At 43.3% G+C, this 18,657-nt stretch overlaps 1 protein-coding gene and 1 long non-coding RNA gene across 3 annotated transcripts in view; one reads left to right on the forward strand and one right to left on the reverse strand.

The window, feature by feature from the left end:
- Positions 1-3,183: 3,183 nt before the first annotated feature.
- LOC123759546 (uncharacterized) lies at positions 3,184-15,863 on the reverse strand. Its single transcript, XM_069334915.1, has 4 exons — positions 15,711-15,863; positions 13,186-14,126; positions 7,951-8,020; positions 3,184-5,215 (listed from the first exon to the last, which is right to left on the reverse strand). Exons 1-4 carry the CDS (start codon positions 15,855-15,857, stop codon positions 3,806-3,808), a joined length of 2,568 nt encoding a protein of 855 aa, XP_069191016.1. The 5' UTR covers positions 15,858-15,863; the 3' UTR covers positions 3,184-3,805.
- A 2,490-nt stretch (positions 15,864-18,353) lies between these two features.
- Positions 18,354-18,657, forward strand: part of LOC138370646 (uncharacterized) — a 39,476-nt gene continuing 39,172 nt past the window's right edge. For both annotated transcript variants that reach the window (XR_011230190.1, XR_011230189.1), the window contains exon 1: positions 18,354-18,558. This is a non-coding gene — a long non-coding RNA (uncharacterized lncRNA). The remainder of the gene's footprint in view (positions 18,559-18,657) is intronic.

An 18,657-nucleotide genomic window follows, 5' to 3' on the forward strand; every position in this document is an offset into this window, starting at 1 on the left:
CGTTCGAGGGCTTGTTCTCATTGACCGCGCACCCGACGGCCAGCCAATCACAATTTCAACTTTCCTGGAGACCTAGTGTCCTCTCTTCTAGTTTGCTTTCGGCGGGAAACGCTTCCTCCTGAGCCTGGGTATCTCAGCCATCTTTCCTCCCAGGTCGGGCCTCTTACCCGCCTTGCAACCAACACAACACAAAATCCTGGGTTCATTCTTTTCCTTAAACGTAACCAAATAAAACTACGAATGATTCTAGACTATTTACAGGGTGAAGGGTCTATGACTTTTTATAGGCGAGAGAGGCGTGTATCTTGCCGGTACTCGTAACACAATCTTGTAAAGTTAGTTAGACAATTTATTGTATATATTAATATTCTTTTATATCACAGCTAGATAGTTCAATAAATAACCCACAGTAGTTTCTGAGTTGAGCATTTTTACAGCTGTGTTGAGCCGGTTACACAGTAACCAATGGTGCGCCTCGCACCCATTCTGTAGGCCGCAGCTGTGGAAAGCCCAGTCATGTACGTGATCGCACTACGTCCTAGTAGCCAACTTCAGCAGGTATTTTGCTAAGATTTCTTGCAATATATCATTTTGAAATAAATACTTGCACATTAATTGACGTTTGTTATCTCTGAATTGTGTAATTTTTCACATTATCTGTTCAAGATGAACAGAGAATCACTTACAATTAACGCGACAAAGAAACAAGTAATATTTTATTTTAGTGACGTAGGGTATGGTGAATAGTTCTGTTGACTGAGGTTACATTTGGTCAGATCTACTCCAGCAGGTGGTGGAGACTCTTGAGGAACTTGTAGCCGATTCCAAGTCTAACAGTAGAAGTTTGCTAGCCTTACTGGATGATCCATAGATATGTGGCTCTTCCTGTATAATATTATGATGATAGATGAAATAACTGGTGTGAATTTACTTTGTCATAGGTAAACTAGATTTTGTTTCAGTTCTCGGTATTGCTGCTCTCAGGCTGCTTTTAGACAATCCAAGATGGTAATCATCTCCCTATTTAAGAACTCATGCTTTGCCTAACTCATCAGTTCTAGCATACATTCGGAGGCCAATATATGGGATGAGATCCACAGGAGACAAATTCAAACTACATCGTTGATTATTTTATTATATCTAGCTTGACTCAGATAAGCACGTCACAGTCATGTCACTAATATGAGTTGAGTGCAATCAAGATGAACAGAGAATCACTTACAATTAACGCGACAAAGAAACAAGTAATATTTTATTGTCATGCAATGTAGGTTGCAAGGAACATTTCAGTTTTACTAGTTCAAACCCATTACAAAAATATTAATAACATCTGTACAAGATTCGCGCCAGTCAAAGACAGAAGGTAATGATTATTGTAATTATCTGCCGAGTCACAACTGTTGCAGAATTGTTTTGGAACCGGTATAGCATTACCATCAGAAGGCCTCTCCAGAGGCGAACACATTGATATGCTTCACCGTCGAAGTGTACCCCTACCCGTGCCTTTGATAACATCCGCCTGTTTATGAGGTAAACAGATTCACCAAAACCTGTTCTGATATTTTTATCGGTAAAAAATGTGTTACTAGGCTGTAGATCATAGTTCCTCCAGTTTGTGTAACTTCACCTTGGAACGAACATTTATCACAAAGGAACATGAATTCAAATTCAAAATTCAAATGTTTATTTAGGTAAAGTACATACATACAAGGGGTGATACAAATATTGATGAATTTATAGATAGAGCTAGTACATACAATGCCTAAAGCCATTATTACGCAAAGCGTTTCGGCCAGCCGGATGAATATGAATGATAATCTCTCATTTCAAAACGTATCATTGGTTACGATATACTCACACTGAACCAGGTACAGTTAGTTAATATACAAACAACGAGTTAAATGAGTACTGAGTACGAAAATTTCCCAATTTTGAAATAAATTCAAAATTTGTTTTCATTTGAGAGTTGGTGGTCGTATATTATACCTTTGAGGGAATTAAATATTTGTGTTTCCAGAAGGGAGCCTTGGAACCTATATTTGCATGTCCATGTGGGTATGTTTGTGTATGTGTATGGTGAGCGGGTGGGTGTGTACACAACTAGTTGCGTTTACAGGGTTGAGCAACAGCTCCCTAGCTCCGCCTTTCCTTCTCATAGCAGTCGCCATGGGAGTAACGGGGCTGACCACGACCAATGTTGGTCACGTCTGTCTCTCTGGTTACCCTGCAAAGTTGTGTGATGATAGCTCCAAGTATCTGGCCTCCCGCTTGAGATAGACTATATATTATAGTCTCGCTTATAGATATAAGATATACCGGGAAGGAATAGTGTGGCTGCATTACCGTACAGCCCAGAACTGATAACAATAAGAATTTACCAGTTCCTAAGTGTCCTGAGCTGGCCATTACATGTCTGGTCGTTCTTAATAACAATGCGTCTCTGATTCTTGTTCTTGTTGTATTCAGTGCTAAGGGATAAGAAATACAATATCAGTAAAAATACAGCAGCTTTATTACACAGCGATGAGCAGGGTGACAGTATCCGGCACAGCAGATTGATTGATTGATGAAGATTAAGCCACCCAAAAGATGACACGGGCATGAATAGCCCGTAAGTGGTGGCCCTTTTGAGCCATTACCGGTATCAAGAGCTGATACTGGAGATCTGTGGAGGTGCGACTGCACCCTGCGTGACGGGAGATGTCTCCAGTCCCGGCACAGCAAACTGGACTCTTGGGAAATAGTTTATATCTGGGATGTACGAGGCGCGTATCAACACTGTGAACCACAGCAAGTTGTCGGCCATTTCCCAGCCATTCGGTTAATCTTAACCATCTTTGCCCTCGTGAGTAACATGCACGTTGCGGGAGGTGTCTGGCTTGTCCACCAGCGACGACCCAGCCTCTTGTGTTGCGTGTCCACCTCCTGCTGGAGCGGGGCAGCTAGTTCCTGGCGTCCACTGTGGCTAGCTGTCCCCTCCTGCAGGATAATAAACGTCGAGTGTGACTAGTAGCCTCTCCTGCTGGTGAGAGGTGTAGTGTGGCTGGGGGTCTCCTCCTGCTGGTGAGAGGTGTAGAGTGTGGCTGGGGGTCTCCTGCTGCTGGTGAGAGGTGTAGAGTGTGGCTGGGGGTCTCCTCCTGCTGGTGAGAGGTGTAGAGTGTGGCTGAAGCCTCAGGTTAGGTCCTCCTGCTGGTGAGAAGCGTCTTGAACTAGACTTTGAAAGCCGCTGGCAGTCCCCTCCTCAATCTGTCCAAACGCCAAATGCTGTCATCAGCCACCAAACTCCTCTTATGAATAACAAACACTTTACACAACTGTTTTTCTCGAGCACTGCTTCGTTCACGTCCCGAGCATGAATCACACGTCTGTAAACCGCTTTATCCACGTACTGCAAATACCAATAGTTGCCTAACCTAGCCTAAGTTTGGTCTAGCTATTCAACACAGTCCAGGAAATAATAATAGTTTCCTATATGTGAAAAAGTTTAAGCTTTGAATACGCAGTAAGTTAAAATTGGCGAATGCTTCTTTCGTATTGAGTGGAGGATGGACGAGCCAAGACTGAAAGCTGGTTACCTTCCCTCAATCACTGACCAGCACGCCAGCGGTAGTTTCTTCTACCAAGTTATTATAGGTTCTAACTATATATTAGTTTCTTTTCACTTAGATTAAAAAATCAATACTTTAACACATGTCTTGAAACAGACACGCTAATGCAGACTAACTGCCCCTACTATTTCTGTAAAGTCCGGTATTGCTTATTCAAATATTATTTATTGAGTTGCTCAAACTGGTCTAATAAGGACTTATATTCTCTTCGATTTAATTTCTTTTTTTAATCCTGTTATGGCGCGAATGTTGTCTCTCGCAATATTACGTTTATCGTCAAGTATCTCCTCGACGGCTCCTGAAGTCGTCTTGGACTGGTTATCCACCAGTTCTTGTCCAGCTTCAGCATGTGCGATAATATTTTTAAAGAATGCCGTTTTCACGTCATGAAGAAGGCGTCCAAATGCGCCGAGGGTATCAGAGACCTTGTCAAACGACGCCGTGACTGAGTCGTCAGCAAATTCTCCTAAGTTCTGCACTGTTCCTGATGCTAAGCTGCCCAAAGAATCTTTTGTTTGCAACACACCACGGTACGTGTTTTGTCCAACAACCCCGGCCGTGCGACCTGCTTGCTGGACACCTCTAAGAGCGTGTTTTAGTCTTTGTTGACCCTGAAACTCAACTTCATCTCCTAGAAGCCTCAGTCCAAAATTGGTTTCACGAGCGATGTCGTCTGCAGACGAAGAGGCTATCTGAACAAATGATTGGAGAGTGTCCTGCCCCAGCCCAAGTGCACTTAGTGGGTTCTTATTTACTTGCGTTACACTTCCAGCGCTGCCACTAAGCAGCGATGACAACACATTCAGGATTCCTCCTCCACCAGACGAAGACTGCCCACTACCACTAGATCCTCCTTGTTTTAAAATACCGACGAACTTTCCTAGGGCACCTTCTCCACTACTCTGTGGAAGATTAGCAAAAGAATCAACATCTACCTTTACGGAAGCTCCCGGTGAAGGGACTTCAACTCGTAAGCTTCCTTGACTAGAAATAGGAACGTCAATGTCCTGCGTACCGAAAGTGCCGGAACTACCTGATACAGCTGACCCTAAAGAAATACCGCCTCCAGTGCCAGCATCAGACAAAACTGCTGAGGGCGCTGCACTCCCGGCCCCAAACTCTCCCGAGAAACCAGCTGATCCTGCCCCGAAGCCAGCACCAGTAAGTTCACTTGATCCTCCGCCGAATCCACCTGATCCAATGCCAGATCCACCTGGAAATCCGCTTGATGCAGCTCCAAAGACAGCATCAGATTGTACTGTAAATCCAGAAGATCCTGTTCCTCCATCGGATAAGGCAGGTAAATTCTGGCCGAAGTTTGGACCAGGGTCTCCCGCAGATAATCCAGAAGAGCCTGGAAAGGCGCTACGACCAATCCTTTTGTGCACCGACAATGTCTGGGGATTCACTGGGACATCTACAGCTGGTACTCCTCCTACTCGCACGTCTACAATTGGTGTGCCATCGAGGATGAGATCTGGGCCCTCTACACCGCTCGAGATGGGGACATGGGCGATGTCACTGGGTTGGGAGGTCTGGGGTCGTGCTGCCGACGGCTGCCACACCGCTAACAGCGCCACCACCACCGATGCCAACACTCTCGCTCTCTGTAGGAAGACAAGTCAGTTGTAGATCATCTTATGGAAATATGTGTAATAATAAACATTTTGTACATTTATTGATGCACAATTTGTGCAATTTTAAAATTACGTGAAATAGACAGAGATCTGAGAATTTAAATATACTGTTGAATAACTTTTTGTCACGGAATAAAATATCGAGAGACTGGAACAGATTTCTGTGTTGTTGGACACTCTGAACTACACGTTCAGCCCATCAGAGCAGTCTCAATAGCTGTTGGCAGGCCGCCTATAGTTAACTTTCACGTGATCATTTTTTTCTATTTAACCATATTAATGTTACTAAACTGCAAACATTCGTCAGGATGCCTTAACAAACGGCCGAGTTTACATTGACAACTTCCTGTGCTAACCATACAAGGATAGAATTACTGTTTTGTGTCTGAGAAAAGTATATAGAAATAAGCAGACGATGAGTCACAGTAACGTGTGTAGATCTGAAGACTAAAGGATCTACACGCTATCTTTAGGATTACACTATCTTTAGGTCTATCTAAAGGATTAAATTTGAAGACTAAACCGTACACCAGAAGATGAGTTTACAGATAGTTTGCCACATTTTCTGCCCTTATCGACCCTTAAATAAAAGCTGGAGTACATACCTTACCTTGAGGTTACCTAGAGGTGCTTCCGGGGCTTAGCGTCCCCGCGGCCCGGTCGTCGACCAGGCCTCCTGGTTGCTGGACTGATCAACGTGCAATTACCTACGCAATTCCCCTGTCGCCTGTCGTACCGTATCGAACACCATTTGATGCAGTACCACACAGGAGGTAACTTGAAAGGCAGACAGGAGTAGACGGAAACGCACTGACATGGATACGGAATTACCTAACAGACAGGAGATGTCAGAGAGTGACAGTGAGGGGGTGAGGAGGCGGCTGGCGTAGAGTAACAAGCGGGGTGCCTCAAGGATCGATGCTGAGACAACTTGAAAGGCTGGTATGATAAGGAAATAGGTCAGGAGTCATATTTCATTAGACAATCTTCGGCTAGAAAAGCGGGGTCCAAGAGCCAGAGCTCGACTCTGCGGCACTAATAGGTGAGTACACACGCACACACACACACACACACACACACACACACACACACACACACACACACACACACACACACACACACACACACACACACACACACACACACACACACACACACACACACACACACACACACACACACACACACACACACACACACACACACACACACACACACACACACACACACACACACACACACACACACACACACACACACGACACTAATTGTCGTGACTAAACATTAATGGGGGAAAATAATTGGATATTGGCAAGTATCAGCCCGAGATCAGCATCACCTAAGGTCACCAACAAGTCCTGCCGTTACCTCCTTGACGCACTTCCTGGGTCATGCTGATAACGGACGCAACTCCCACATGCACACGCACTCACACGCACGTGCACGCACTCACACGCACGTGCACGCACTCACACGCACTCGCACTCTCACACACACGCACGCACACACCGGGGCTGAAAAGGAGAAATATGCCACAGTAACGGGGCCAGAACTGTGAAACATGCCACAGTAACGGGGCTGGAACAGAGGAACGAGTCACAGTAACGGAGCTGGAATAGAGGAACGAGTCACAGTAACGGGGCTGGAACAGATTAACGAATCACAGTAACGGAGCTGGAATAGAGGAACGAGTGACAGTAACGGGGCTGGAACAGATTAACGAGTCACAGTAACGGGGCTGGTACAAAGGAACGAGTCACAGTAACGGAGCTGGAATAGAGGAACGAGTCACAGTAACGGGGCTGGAGCAGATTAACGAGTAAACAGTAACGGGGCTGGAACAAAGGAACGAGTCACAGTAACGGGACTGGAACAGAATAACGAGTCACGGTAACGGGGCTGGAACAAAGGAACGAGTCACAGTAACGGGACTGGAACAGAATAACGAATCACAGTAACGGGGCTGGAACAGAGGAACGAGAATCACAGTAACGCGACTGGAATAGAGGAACGAGTCACAGTAACGGGGCTGGAACAGAAGAACGAGTCACGGTAACGGGGCTGGAACAGAGGAACGAGCAACCTCAATAGAGACATTCCCATTACTATCAGGAAGTCAACATAATCATGCCAACATTAACATACTTATTCCAACATATTCAGGTACACATTATTAGCAAGTCCACATCAACAGACTTCAAAGTCATAAATTACATCATAAAGGCAACACACTTTACAAAAGGTCAATATTATCGTCAACTCAACACCACCAAGAGGTTATCAATTCCACAATGTTAACCTCACCACAAATGAAAGTAAGAATGCATCACCACACGGCGAAATTCCAATCTTCAAGTAAACATCTCGGCGACAAATATCACCATTAGGCTGACACCATCTGTAAATAAACATCACATCCTGAAAAAAAATCTTCAGTATAAACATCACCAGGCCAAGCTCACCAGTAGGGAAACAAGGCAAACATCGCTTCACTTACCAACACCGAGAAACATCATGTAAATATGAGATGAAAAAAAAGTGGTGTAGGAAGAGGTGTCAGTTTTCATCACCATCACCTTCAACGACACCACCCGCACCACCACCAACACTACCACTATACCAGCCCCCGAGAATATCACCATCACCACCAGCACTACCACCAGGACTGTGCACACCATTACCACCACCGCAGACATGAGCGTTACCATTGCTTGAGGTGGACGTCGTGCGCCTGTAAGTCTCCACACAGGGTGTCTCCTGCCCCTTCCAGTCTCACTATATATATACCCTCGTGTCGACCTGCTCAGGGTCCCCTCCCTCCCTGTTCCACCCATCCCGCCGCAAGGAATCCCAGACCCTCCTCCCCTCAAGGTTGGTCTGGACTAGGGTTCCTCTGAAGGACATCAATTCTATTGCCTAGACCTTTTACCCTGCTTTTATTGAACTTAAGTTAATATGAAAGGTGGAGAGTTTTTACATAAAGTGTCCTTTAAGATTCGTTTGATAGTTCGTTTATTGTGAGTGTACCTAGTAGTGTAGGTATTTCATGCGGGTGATTGTACACCGTCGCCCGCTGGATGGAATGTGGAGTGCACGGTTGGAAAATGTAAATTGGATGTAATTGGTTCAAATAACACTCTTACTCTTTATGTTAGAGCCTCTTGAGGTCACGGAGACGTTAGTTTGGTAAACCATGAAGATACTAGTGATTTATTCATGTTAAATTATGTAAATAACTCCTAAATGATGCAATTTGCTTGGCTAAAAAAAAATTGGTTCAGTTTCGGAGACCATTATGTGGCTGTGTATCCTTTCCCACTACTGCTCACAGGGTATGGGGTCGACTACTGCTCACAGGATGGGTATGGGGTCCACTACCGCTCACAGGATGGATATGGGGTCCACTACCACTCACAGGATGGGTATGGGGTCCACTACCGCTCACAGGATGGGTATGGGGTCCACTACCGCTCACAGGATGGGTATGGGGTCCACTACCACTCACAGGATAGGGTATGGGGTCCACTACCGCTCACAGGATGGGTATGGGGTCCACTACCGCTCACAGGATGGGTATGGGGTCCACTACCGCTCACAGGATGGGTATGGGGTCCACTACCGCTCACAGGATGGGTATGGGGTCCACTACCGCTCACAGGATGGGTATGGGGTCCACTACCACTCACAGGATGGGTATGGGGTCCACTACCGCTCACAGGATGGGTATGGGGTCCACTACCGCTCACAGGATGGGTATGGGGTCCACTACCGCTCACAGGATGGGTATGGGGTCCACTACCGCTCACAGGATAGGGTATGCGTTGCCTAATAAATAAACTAAAAAAAACTGCGACTCACTTGTGACGAATCTTGGATTTTATTAAGAAGAGCGCTACCTGCGGTGATCACTGTACGACAACAACGGATCGTATCGAGTCATAATCGGGCTGTCAGCTCAGTCGGGTGATGCTGTCAGCATCAGCGGTACGAGAAATCAGAGCAATGCCACCTCAAGTACCGTAATGCCGCGCGGAGAGTGGCCAATATTACCTTAGGGAACATTTAGCATCGAGCGGGTACAAGAAGATGCCCAGGTTCTTTGGTTCCGCCTCCATGTGTTAATACAGCAGTGAAGGCTGTACAGTATGACCCGTGCGTGGCATGACAGCCACCCGTGCTGGGGGACAGGTGGGCCAGCGGCCGACACACAAAATAATAGCCGTGTAAGACTGATAATATTTGAGTGGCTGGCGGCCACTGACGCTCCTGATCTTACTACCTCATCTTCGTTTAAAAAACAACAACTTACATTCACATCTTCACGAGATTCATGCTAGTCAAGGGCAAAGGAAATGGTTATCGTAATTGCCAACCTGACAGGTGTTGAGTCACAAGTGATGCTGGGGAAATAATGTAGCAGAACAGCATTTCCATCACGATTAAGGACTTTCCCGAGGTGAAAACACATGGGTTAAATTGTTATGATTCTCCGGCGGAGTATACCCCCTCCTTGTGCCTTCCATAACATGCACTTAGAACACCTTCATGAGGTTCACAGATTTACTAAAACCTTTCCTGATTTCTGTATCGTTAAACAATGCTTACCTAATCTGTGTATCACAGTTTATCGAGTTTTTACAACAAAGCTCTTCTCTTTTTTGCTTACATCTCTTACTTTTTCACAGGCCTTCTGCAGTGTCATTTATTCATGTTAGCTCGGTCTTCACGCTTAACTGCACAATTTACTCCGATTGTACCCATGGTACAATCGGTGAAACATCTGCCTCCCACGTCAGAGAACGGGTGCTCGAGGAACCTATAGGCCAAGGGGAATGAAATGTTACATCCACGGTAGTGTGTTTATATATATATATATATATATATATATATATATATATATATATATATATATATATATATATATATATATATATATATGTATATATATATATATATATATATATATATATATATATATATATATATATATATATATATATATATATATATATATATTGAGTATGACACCCTTCTGAGGTTCATGCTGGTGGAAGTCTTAAACCTGCCATTGGACGACTCTCAGTGGGAGCAAGCAACCCTCCCTGCAAGACTCGGCGGCCTTGGTGTCCGCACAGCCTCCCAGATTGCTCTACCAGCCTTCCTTTCCTCCTCCCATGCATCGCACGACCTCGTCAGAGATATCCTACCTGAAACTGTGAGTGATTCAGCATGAATACACGGGCATGCACTCAGAGCAGTGCTTGCCCCCCATGCAGGAGACTTCCTCCTGGCAGTACCCATGTCGGCAATGGGCACGCGTCTAGATCCAGGTCAGAATCAGATCTAGATCCTACGTCAGAATTCCTTCGTGTAGCAGTGGCCCTCCACCTCGGTGCCCCAATTCACACTGAATACAAGTGTATTTGCAACAGGGTGGAAGCAGACCAATATGGACTGCATGGGTTGCATTGCGGAAGCACAAAGAGATGGCATGCAAGACACAACGTGGTCAATGGCATCATCAAGAGGAGCCTCGTCTCAGCTTAGTGCCCAGCGGAGAGAGAACCTTGCATCCTAGGGGACCAAAACCAGAATGACCCCGCACTTTGCCCTGATGGCATCAGTATATACCCTTGGAAAAGGGGCAAACAGTTGGTGTGGAATTACACATGTGTATCCACCCTGGCTGACACCTATGTGCACTTCGGTGCTGATCAAGCAGGTGGGGCTGCCAACCACAGGGAAACAGCAAAATCACTCAAGTACAGGCAACTGGAAGATCGATACACCTTTGTTCCCATAGCGTCTGAGACGCATGCCCCCTGGGGCAAGAGTGCCTTGGGATTTCTCAAGGAATTGGGCTCCAGACTCATTGACGTCACTAGAGACTCAAGGGCTGCTAGTTTTTTGTTTCAGCGCCTCAATGTGGCGATCCAGAGGGGAAATGCCTGCTGCATCCTCGGTTCCTGTCCGGAAGCGGAGGAGCTTCAAGAGAATTTAGGCACCTTTAGGCACCTTTAGGCACTTTTTGTATCAACCAATGTATATCTTGTAACCTTTAAATACAGAATAAAGCACAAAAAACACAAAAGGAAGGGGGTGGTAGGAGAAAAGCACACAGAAACTGTATTGGAGGGGACCTAAACATTCCCTCTAATGCGTTATGTGTGGTTTCCTCCGAGGCTATGGGTCCCCCTTGTTCGACTTCATTATAAACACAAAAACACATAAATTTATTTACGTAAGTAAATAAAATGAAGTAATTTTTTTTGTTTGTTTTCATCTTTATTTGGTGCAATGTTTACAGTTTTGGTGTACATGAATATCTTGTAATGCCAATTTTGCTTTAATATTAAATTTCAACACATTTCCTCATTAATGTTAATACTGCTGATATTACACTTTCGTGAATTTAAATATTAAAAACATATTATGTGTACTAGAAAATATAGTCACAGTGGTGAATAGTGGAACACACTATGCCAAGGGACTGAACGTGTTGAGTCAGGAGACTAAACGCGTTGAGTCAGGAGACTGAAAGCGGTGCAGCTAACTGATTCCAGGCAAAAGCAGGTCATTTTCCAGCTCATCATCAACACAGGTCGCCGTTGGGCTCACAACATATAAGTCAAATACTGACTTATTAAACTCAACAAGTCAGTATTTGACTAATAGTTTAGGCTGGAGGGTGTCAAATATAAACCTGACTCACAGTACGGTCTGTGTCCAGAGTACTCCAAAAATTAATCCGAGATTATTCTTTGTAATCTACCCCCCCCCCCTCCCGGTAAGTACTCAACAAACTGTGACGATTGTCAATTGACGTCAGCACTATAACAACCCATATAATTCCATTCTAACAAATCCCTAAAGTTAGCAAGAACTGACGTATCGTTGTCTATATGTTGCCTAATAGGTAGAAAAACTTGTTATAATACAAAAAAAATGTCCATAATCAAATCAAAGGAAATTAGTTTTAAACAACATTTGGATTTTTCTTTTTTTTAATGTCCCTATTTATATGACTTTTCTACTCATCATGATCAAATTAAATTTAAAATTAGGTGAGAACTAAGGATCGAAATATCACATAAAAAATATTATTATTAGAATTTAATTAATATGAGCATAAAATGTTATATTTTTTCATTCATATTTTTAAATCTCACTTCCAAAAATGTTAAAGAATTATTTAGAATATTTTCGGAATTTTGCATAAAGTAATATTTTTTTATTTTGGAATTAAAAACTCTAAAGGTGATTTTTTTTTGTTTTTTAAGATTTCTTGGAATATAAATTTGTCTATATATTAACATCTATAATGAAGTAGATATGCAGACAGTCAGATTCACATAACAATGTATATATATATATATATATATATATATATATATATATATATATATATATATATATATATATATATATATATATATATATATATATATATATATATATATATATATATATATATATATATATATATATATATATATATATCTTCTGCCAGATTTGATGTTGCAATAAACAATTTTTATGAGTTGGTCAAACTGGCGTCATAAAGCTGAAATACAGCTTATTGACATATGTATACTTGAGCATACAGCTTATAGAATTATATACACCAGGAAGTGTGCCGCTTTTAACGGTGTATATATATACACTCAGAGTCGTAGACTAAAGAATACTTGCAGCTTGGTCGGTAAGTACTTTTGTGGTCCTAATAACTCTACAGGATGGGCCTTACGAGCCTAATAGAGAGAAAAAGGTTTGCATAATGTTAATTAAATTTAATTAGTTTATATTTCGTGTTAACATTGGATATATATGTTATTGTAAAGTGAAATTCCAAATACTCATCAGTTGCATGAATAATGACGTCTCATTAATATTTTGAAAGCCTCATTTCATCTTCTGATGACATGAAGACTTATATCCGCTTCGATTTAATTTCCTTTTTTAATCCTGTTATGGCGCGAATGTTATCTCTCGCAGTATCACGTTTATCGTCAAGTATCTCCTTGACGGCTACTGAAGTCGTCTTTGATTGGTTCTCCACCAGTTCTTTACCAGCTTCAGCCTGTGCAATAATTCTCTTGAGGAATGCCGTCTTCAGGTCATGAAGAAGGCGTCCAAATGCGCCGAGGGTATCAGAGACCTTATCAAATGACGCCGTGACTGAGTCGTCAGCGAATTCTCCTAAGTTCTGCACTGTTCCTGCTGCTAAGTTGCCCAAAGAATCTTTTGTTTGCAACACACCACGGTACGTGTTTTGTCCAACAGCCCCGACCGTGCGACCTGCTTGCTGGACACCTCTAAGAGCGTGTTTCAGTCTTTGTTGACCCTGAAATTCAAGTTCATCTCCTAGAAGCCTTAGTCCAAAATTAGTTTCACGACCGATATCGTCTGCAGACGAAGACGCTAACTGAACAAATGATTGGAGAGTGTCTTGCCCCAGCCCAAGTGCACTCAGTGGGTTCTTATTTACTTGTGATACACTTCCAGCGCTGCCACTAACGAGCGATGACAACAGGTTCAGGAAGCCTCCTCCACCAGACGAAGATTCCCCACTACTAGATTTTTCATGACTTAAAAGAGGCTTATGCAATGATGAAACAATAAAAGTTTTGGAAGCCTCAGGTGACCCCGCAATAAGACCAGTCCTGTCCACCGACAATGTCTGGGGATTCACTGGGACATCTACAGCTGGTACTCCTCCTCCTCGTACGTCTACAGCTGATGTGCCATCGAGGATGAGATCTGTGCCCTCTACACCGCTCGAAATAGATTCATGGGCTATGTCACTGAGCTGGGGTCGTGCTGCTGACGGCTGCCACACCGCTAACAGCGTGACCACCAGCGACGCCAACTCTCTCGCTCTCTGTAGGAAGACACATCAATTGTAGATCATCTTATGGAAATAATGTGTAATAATAACAGTTTTACATAGTTATCGATGCACAATTTGTTAATTTTACAATTATATGAAATGATAAACAAACATCTGAGAACTTAATATACTGTTCAGTAGCTTGTACCAAGGAATACAAAACAGAGACACCATGGAACAGTTTCTTTTGTCTCGTGAGACACTCTAAGTCTTGTCCAGCTCACCCGAACAGTTGGGCAGGCCGTTTACAGTAAATGTTTAGGCGATAAACTTCTTGTCAAAAGTTGTAATGTAGGATCATGAGGCTACAATTATGCAATGCTCTTAGACCAAGATCCGAAACAACACTGCGTTTTACTTTATTGTAATTGTTATTAAGGTAGAGGTGGCAGCTTCCTGTATGATGGCCTTTTCTATAAACAGTGAAGCTGAGCGAGGTCTCTTTTAAAAGAAGTCACTCACCAAGATTAACAGCTGTCCTTTACTACAAGTTATAATATATCTTCGTAATTATATAGTTATATATTTGTCATATATAATATATATCATACATCTGTGCCATGTATTTTCAATGGGGTGGAAATATGTAGTCCAAATGTTGTTATTAATATTTGTGAGGAAGGAATATAAGCACTACCACCATCATCACCTCCCCACCACTAGCACCACCAACACCTCCACTAGCACCACCACCAACACCTCCACTAGCACCACCACCAACACCTCCATTAGCACTACCATCATCACCATCATCACCACCAACACCACCTCCATCCCCACCTTCATTACCATCACTAGCACCACCAGCACCTCCACAATCACTAGCATCTCCACCACCATCCACACCACCACCATCACCAACACCACCTCTAATTCATCACCAGCACCTCCATCCCACCAGTAATACCACCAACACTAGCACCACTACCACTACCACCAGTAATACCACCTCGAACAATATTACCAGCACTGCCACTACCATCACCATTAAAAACCGAAATAGGGACAGTCTCAAGGCATCCTAATCAGTCTGTTAATAAAAAACTGGAATATGCAACACCGGCCTGGAATCCACACCTTGTGAAACACTAAATAATAATTGAAAATATGCAGAGTGTTTTCATCAACATTAGTGCTAGAGCTAAGATGGCTGAACTAAGAGAATAGGCTAGGGGCACTAAATCTCCCAATCCCAGAGGGAAAGAGAAACAAGATTGGATACGATCACAACATATTCAGGTGGAATGGGCAAGGCGGATAAGGTCAGCCTCTTTTAAGTGAAGGGAAGTTTGTTAAGTGGAAACGCAAACGAATTGAAGGAATGTGAATTGAAGCCACGGTCATCCTCGCCGTTAGGGCCGTAGCCTTCTCGAAGAACTCGAGCGTCAGGAAAGTTAGGCTACACCCCAACCGGTACAACGAGGCTGGCAGGCAGGCATTAAAGAGTTAGACCTCACTTTCCGATAGTCTCTGTTAGGTAAACACTACCACCGTCACCACTAGTATCACCACCATCACGGTCACCACAACCACCACCGTCAGCGTCAGCACCACCACACGACTCCATCACGTTACCATGATTCCGGTGGTGGTGGTGTTGTTCCTCGGCTCCACAAGACTGTATCCTGCCCCTGGCAGTCTCGGGTATATATACCCCAGTGTTGGGGAGCTCCGGGACCCCACCCCACCATGATATGAACCATGATGTCTCATGAAGGACATAAAATCAACACTGTTTTTATACTGAAAGATACAGTATGAGAAATCCTGTGAGTCTCGCCTGAAGGGTACGAGCTCTCCTTCTTACTGCCCTTGCTACAGTTTTTGTTTGAAAGTGGGAAAATATTATATTTCCTAAGAGTCAGAGATTTCACACAATTTACCTAAAAACTGATTCTCAAGGGAGAAGAGAAGTTGTTTTCCCGCACTTCTGGTATATGGTTGAGTTGAGTCAGTAGAGTAGGAGAGCCTATATGTATTCTACAATAACAAGAGTCTCAACTACAGTTATTTATTAGCTCAGCTGAGGGAAGAGAGAGCTATGCCCGCTGTAGTGTAGTGTTGGCGGGCCACTCTACAGTGGCTACCATCTACAATGGCCACCCTTTACAGTGGCCACCCTCTACAATGGACACCCTTTACAGTGGCCATCCTCTACAATAGCTATCCTGTACAGAGACCAAACTATAATAATCACCCTCTGCAATGACCACCTTCAACAATGGCCACTCTCTTCTGTTGCCATCCCTCTAAAATGGCCACCCCTCTATTATGACAACCCTCTATTATGAACACCCTCAATAATGGTCAGCCTCTACTATGGCCACTCTCCAGAATGGTTCAAACGTTTTCTTCTTTTATTTTCTCATAGTATATGTATATTATTCCCCCAAACTGATAGTATAATAGATAGTATATTATCTCCCTCAAACTGTAACACACATGGCAATGGAGCAGTGAAGGCTCTACAGGAACACACGTGTAATACAACAGTGAAGGCTCTACAGGAGCACACGTGTAATACAACAGTGAAGGCTCTACAGGAGCACACGTGTAATACAACAGTGAAGGCTCTACAGGAACACACGTGTAATACAACAGTGAAGTCTCTACAGGAACACACGTGTAATACAACAGTGAAGTCTCTACAGGAACACGTGTAATCCAACAGTGAAGGCTCTACAGGAACACACGTGTAATCCAACAGTGAAGGCTCTACAGGGACCGTTGAGTGAGCCAGGGACACCCGGCTAGGCTTCTCACTGACGCAGCCTGAGGAAAATAAGAGCGGGAAGAGAGACGGTTAATTCAGGTAAATTCAGATTAGTGTTATCATGATGTGTGTGTGGTGGTGTTGGGCGTCGCCAGCACGCTGCCTCTGGCTATCTCGCAGCCTCCTACCACATGGTAGGAGGTTTCATGTTAGTCAACGTCGATGGAACTAAATGTTGAAATCACTTACTTGGTAAGTGTCGAGTCACCGCCGAACTAGAACACAAAAACAATAAAATGTAAATATAAGACATTTCAATCAAGGATGAATTAACCGACATAAGCAGACGAGGGATATATTGTATGTGTTGAGCGCTGGAGGTAGGAATATGTGAGATTTTATACACATGAAAGCGCATTATGTGGTATGTTTCTGCTACCTAATGGTCTGATTGGCCCCATTGGGTACTGTTGTTTACTTCATACACGTTCTCAGCATCAGAGAAACGCCCGCCCGTCCTCCTGAAGTAATAATTTTATAGCAACTATTGCACCCAATGTACAAAAGTGCACTGTTGGAGCCTAAAAAGTTACATTTTGAGGGAGGGATATCATGTGAAAGCACCAAGCCATTACGACTATATTGGACTCTCCTGAAACCTTCTGTTGAAATAATCCAACATATTTATAATTTTTCGTTAAGATTTTACATTTCTTCTTCAGTCTTTAGCTCTCGTTCTTTTCTTATTTGAATCTACATGAGCTTGGGTTGGTCCTTTGCTTCTATGGTTATATTATTCCCAAAATGCTATTCTGGATCTTGTTTGAAAATTGTGTACTCAGTTCTTGCTCTGCCTATTTAACCATAGATATGTTAATGCATTTATCGTTAATTTATTTCCTTTGAGGAATGAATGTTGCTTAGGCAACTGTAAATTGTTTCATATATATTACATAATTTCATTTGGTGTTTTCCCACTGAGTTTTAGCATGGTACTTGACACAGAGGGTCTCTTGCCCTCTTGTAGTCCAAACAGTCCGCAGACAACGCTCGTCTATGCAGTATATAGACGTCTAAATTTTAATGTTTTAATGACTAACTTGTAACACTGCTGATATCTACCATTTATATATTTAAAGAATTACTATCAGCTGTTCTGTTGCAGTTTATGCTGTTCCATTCAACATGTAATTATTTTCAGTCTTGTTTTTCTACTTCAGTTCAATTTCATGCTTTGAATTTCAATTAGTTTTACGCCTTAGTTCTAATTTTTTTCACTTGTCCGAAACGCTGTGCGTATTAGTGGCTTTAGGCATAGCATATACTAGCTCTATCTAGAAATCCAAAATTCTACTTGCCATTTTGTGTGTATGTACTTTTACCTAAATAATAATAATTATTATTATTGTTATTATATAATATTAATTTATATCTAAGATCATTCCTTTTTTTAAATGAGCCAAACACAGAAAACAACTACCTCGCCGATCAGCTGTTGCCTCGCCGATCAGCTGTTGCCTCGCCGATCAGCTGTTGTTCATAAACACAACACCTGCACCTCGAGCGGACGTCCGGACACTTCCTCCGCCTGGGGAGCCGCCGGATCACGTTCTGTTTCGCGATTTTGGTTTATGATACTGGCGTTTGGCATTCCTATTCAACTGTCCGGATTGTTACGACGCCTGGCGCACATGTCGCCTTGGGTCACAGGTTAGTTGATAGATTTTGAACGTTTTCTGGGTGGTTCTCCCGGCGGGGTGACGGTGTCCGGCGCCGGCATGGCCGAGAGGTGCCGGGAGTTGGTGGACC

The sequence above is a fragment of the Procambarus clarkii genome, chromosome 32, assembly GCF_040958095.1.
Source record: "Procambarus clarkii isolate CNS0578487 chromosome 32, FALCON_Pclarkii_2.0, whole genome shotgun sequence".
Taxonomy (NCBI): domain Eukaryota; kingdom Metazoa; phylum Arthropoda; class Malacostraca; order Decapoda; family Cambaridae; genus Procambarus; species Procambarus clarkii.

Excerpts from the sequence above, each read along its gene's own strand:
- LOC123759546 (XM_069334915.1), bottom strand. The coding sequence starts at position 15,857 with ATGTCCTTCATGAGACATCATGGTTCATATCATGGTGGGGTGGGGTCC. Across the intron at positions 14,127-15,710 it reads CCACCACCACCGGAATCATG|AGAGCGAGAGAGTTGGCGTC; the intron begins GTAACGTGATGG and ends GTCTTCCTACAG. Across the intron at positions 8,021-13,185 it reads AAAAAGGAAATTAAATCGAA|TGAGACTGGAAGGGGCAGGA; the intron begins GCGGATATAAGT and ends GTATATATATAG.